This window comes from Notechis scutatus, chromosome 2, assembly GCF_049901735.1.
Source record: "Notechis scutatus isolate UNSWTSFEM ecotype Mainland chromosome 2, rNotScu1.2, whole genome shotgun sequence".
NCBI classification, from domain to species: domain Eukaryota; kingdom Metazoa; phylum Chordata; class Lepidosauria; order Squamata; family Elapidae; genus Notechis; species Notechis scutatus.
This window is the reverse complement of record NC_142010.1, coordinates 267,450,641-267,454,895: the sequence shown is the minus strand read 5'-3', so window position 1 is coordinate 267,454,895 and position 4,255 is coordinate 267,450,641. Positions and strand designations below refer to the sequence as shown.

General features: G+C 48.6%; 1 protein-coding gene across 1 annotated transcript; it reads left to right on the top strand.

The window, feature by feature from the left end:
• Positions 1–703: 703 nt before the first annotated feature.
• On the top strand, positions 704–3,912 carry LOC148132633 (uncharacterized). The gene is made up of 4 exons (XM_087954109.1): positions 704–836; positions 1,816–1,942; positions 2,915–3,034; positions 3,434–3,912. Exons 1-3 carry the CDS (start codon positions 770–772, stop codon positions 3,030–3,032), a joined length of 312 nt encoding a protein of 103 aa, XP_087810235.1. The 5' UTR covers positions 704–769; the 3' UTR covers positions 3,033–3,034; positions 3,434–3,912.
• Positions 3,913–4,255: the final 343 nt, after the last annotated feature.

Below are 4,255 nucleotides of genomic sequence, written 5' to 3'. Positions count from 1 at the left end.
GTCATTCTCCTCCTCCCTCCTCCTCCTCCTCCTCCTCCTCCTCCTCCCCTCCACAACCCCACTCCCTTCTTACACTGATGACGTTGCCTAGTTGGGTCATGAAACGTCTGCAAGAAAATTACCAAGCAGAGAGATCACCAAGGATCCTCACACTTCCAATGTGAGTTACAAACAGTCCCTCCTATTGATCAGCCGAGCAAGAGGGCGAGCAGGGGAAGGTGCCAGCGCAAGCGAGGCGAATGCCCAGGGCAACCTTCAAGAAGGATGCAAGTGGGCCACCCTGCCGCCTCTTGTTGAAGTCCCCGTGCCATTCCCGGGGCTGAAGTCAGAGCCAAATGACTTTGCCATCTTCCGTTTGTTTTCCAACCATCTCGAACTCTGAAGACAGGGTGGGTGGGGGAGAGAGAGAGAGAGAGAGAGGATGAGTCCCTTGGAATCTGGATCTTTTCTTTTTACGACTGCAATGATGGTATTTACTAGAATCAACAATTAACTTTGAGTAAATAAGCACAATAAATTATGGAAATGAGACATCATCTTTGGCAGCTGCACTAAAGATCTGACAACTTTCTCAAGAGGAGCAAGTGCGTGCCAGAAAACCCCTCGGTCCACAAACTGGCAGGAAGGAACTGGCCAGCTGCCAAGGGAAAGAAGGGAAAAAGGAAAACTGAAAGGAGTTTGGACGACAGTATATAGGGAGCCGCAGAAGGCAGCAGGAGCCAGTCCACTCTTCCTGACAGCCCTTGGAGGACCCAACCTTCTGCTCAGGATGGTCCTTGCTCCACGCCTCGCCCTCTGTCTCCTGGCGGCCGGACTCTGCATCTTCCAAGCCCAAGGTAAGGGATCTCACCACTAGGCAGGGATCTTTAATGGTGCAGGCATAATGCTACGACAGGGTTTCCCAACCTTGGCATCGCTGGCTGGGGGATTCTGGGAGTTGAAGCCCACCCATCCCAATTTAGTCATAAGTTGAGGATTACCAGTATCCCTCATACCTTCCAGAAGAACGGATGGAAAAGGTGATAGAGCTAGTGGGGGGAAATGATAACATTGACTGCTTTAATTAGATATCAACGTTTGTTTCTGCTTGGAAAGGGGGTTGGACTAGAAGACCTCCAAGGTCCCTTCCAAGTGTGTTATTCTGTGTTCTGATTTGCCCTTTAATCAGCTTTATTCCTAGAAGCAGAGCAGTCCGGATTTAACGGAGACCTTTCCAACCAAACTTTTGTGGTTTATGTTGGTTGGTTGGTTTGATTGATTGATTTCTACAGCCGCCTGTCTCTGCAAACGACCCTGCTCCCAATTCAAAAACATATATTACAATTAAAATCTTTTTTTAAAAAAAACATTTTAAACAATTGAAAACAATAAAAACCTTCAAAACAGCTTGAAAGCGTTTTTGCAGATCCCCAATCTCCAGCTGGGTTTCCCCTTCAAACTTCCCTAGGTCCCCTTGGCCAAAGCTACACGCTTCAAACCAGGCAACTGATCCGATGCGAATCGAAAGGGTGATCTAAAGCGAGACCTCCGAAATCCACAGCCGAGCGATTCCCGAGTCCTTTGCGAGCCTCCTGCTTTTCCCTGAGTGCCGAACGCTTCCCTCCGCCTGCCAATTGTTCCCCTTGCCACAGCATCTCCCTAGAAGTGGTCTCTCCAAATTGGACAACTTGTAAGACTGGTGGACTTCAATTCCCCGAATTCCTCAGCCAGCAAAGCCCAAATCGCACAAGTCTTAAAAGTTGTCAGGTTTGGGGATCCCCGAGGACGCTTCCGGCGCTTTGGTTCTATGTTCTGCCTTCTCTTTTCCCCTTCTAGGAATGGTGGTTACCTGGGATTGTTGCATGTCAACCCGAGACAAGTCGCTCTCTCTCAACTGGCTGTCGAGGTTCAAGGGTTATGAAATCCAGGATACAAACAGCGGATGTCCCATCAAGGCTTTTGTGTGAGTAAGCCCCCCAAAAACACGGGAAAGGGAGTGGCTGGCTGGAAAGCCACAGGTCCTGGTTGGTGGGGGTGTGGTATTGGGAGGGTGGCCATGGGGCACCAGACCTGGGGACAAGGTCCCCTTTGCAGCTGGGACCACATTATCTGGGTTGGACTCTGGTTCCAGCTGCATTCACACAACACAGGGTTTCTTTTAAAATGGATTCATTTATTTTATTTTATTTTAAAAAAACTTGTATAGTTTTTAAAATTATTTGTTTACTTTTTTAAAAAACTTATATTTCTTTAAACTTAGCTTTTATTTAAATTTATTTTTTTAAACTTACATTTAAACTCATGTGACTTATAAACACCTTGCCAGAGGTAATCTAAGGCAGGGGTCTCCAACCTTGGCCACTTTAAGACTTGTGGACTTCAACTCCCAGAATTCCTCAGCCAGCAAAGCTGGCTGAGGAATTCTGGAGTTGAAGTCCACAAGTCTTAAAGTGGCCAAGGTTGGAGACCCCTGATCTAAGGGGCTGACAACTAACGTTCAATTAAAGTGCAGTGTAAAACATTGAGCTGTGCATAGGAATCTTAAACGCGAAATCTAAACGTCAAAATTCAGTTAGAGCCCTCCATCCCAGGTCTTGAATTAAACCGTTTGCCTGGACTGGCAGCATCCAGCTTGGTCAGGGGTGAGGGTTAGGGTTAGAGCAGAGGGCCTGGAGCTCCAGAGGAGGAAGGCCAGCACAAATTCAGCTGAAATGGTTGGAGAGCAGGAGATGGCGGAGCTATATCAGAGGGCCTGGAGGGGGTCTGGGGCCGCCCTTCCGAAAACCACACGGCTTGCTTGGACTCCTAGCTGGTGGTGAGATTCCCAGCCCAGCGTTGACTGCCTTGTGATGATGCCCCCCTGAGGGCTCTCTGGAGCCAAGAGGGTAGGCAGACGGGCCCCCAGACCGTTTCCTTTTATGTTCTCCTGACTCAGGTTCATCACGGTGCGTAATCGCAAACTCTGCTACTCTCTGGACTCCCCTGTGGTCACTCAGTTTAAGAGGCTCCTGGATAACAAGCAATCCAGATCCAAGGGGAAAACTCTGCATTAGAAGTAGGTGGTCTTATCTCCTCCTCCTCCTCCTCCTCCTCCACCTCCATGGAACCCCGGGACATGGCAGCCAGGGATGGAATTTGGCGGTTCCCCAAACCGGCCATACCGTTAGCTATGGGTTCTCCTGAACCCGGCCCAACCGGTGGCAGCCCACCCCTGGCCTCAACCCGAGAGAACCCACCTCACAAGAGGTGCTCCCTGCTTTCTAGAGTAGACCCAGCGATCTGGGCTGCCTTCCTTTTCAAAAAGGGGCCTTGTCCCCGTTGATTCTGTCCGAGGGCGGTTGCTGATTTCCATCGTGGTCCTGGGGGCATGAAATCTTCCTTATGACTTCCAACCACTTCCAGAGACCTCCTGTTCCTCTGAAAGTCACCTCCTTGCTCTCCCCTTCTGTGACAGGAACGCCTCTTCCCAGGCCTGAGTCCTTCCCAGGCTGAGCTCCGAAGGAGGTTTATCTCCAGCCAGCAGAAACCCAGTGGGTTGGAATCTCAGCGGGGTGGCTTCTCTACAGCGAGGCACCTGCATGTGAGAAGGAAGCCCCTTCGTTCTTCTCTCAGGTTCTGTCTGCACATTCTGCCTTCAAGCCCACCCCCCGTCCCCCTTTCTGCCCAGGGAAGTATTCAAGTGGAAATATCCACCTGGAAGAGCCAACCCTGGTCTTCCCCTGCCACCAAGAGGTTCTCCAGGTCTCCGGCTGGTCTTGAGTGCACCTTGGAGGCGCCTCTTAACGTGTCAGGGATTTCCCAGAGCCCGAAGCAAGAGGAAGCCTTAGGCGCACCCTAGACCAGGCGTGTCCAACCTTGGCAACTTTAAGACCTATGGACTTCAATTCCCAGAATTCCCCAGCCAGAATAGAATAGAATAGAATAGGATAGAATAGGATAGAATAGAATAGAATAGAACAGAATACAGAATACAGAATAGCATAGCATAGCATAGCATAGAATAGAATAGAATAGAATAGAATAGAATAGAATAGAATAGAATAGAATAGAATAGCATAGCATAGCATAGAATAGAATAGAATAGAATAGAATAGCATAGCATAGCATAGAATATGAATTAGGAATAGGATAGGATAGCATATTTGATTCGGCCAAGTGTGATTTAGAGTCACAAGGAAATTGTCTCCAGTGCAGAAGCTCTCAATGTACATGCAATAATAATAATAATATAATAATAATGATACCAAAAAAGAGAAGTAGAAGTAGTAGAAAAATG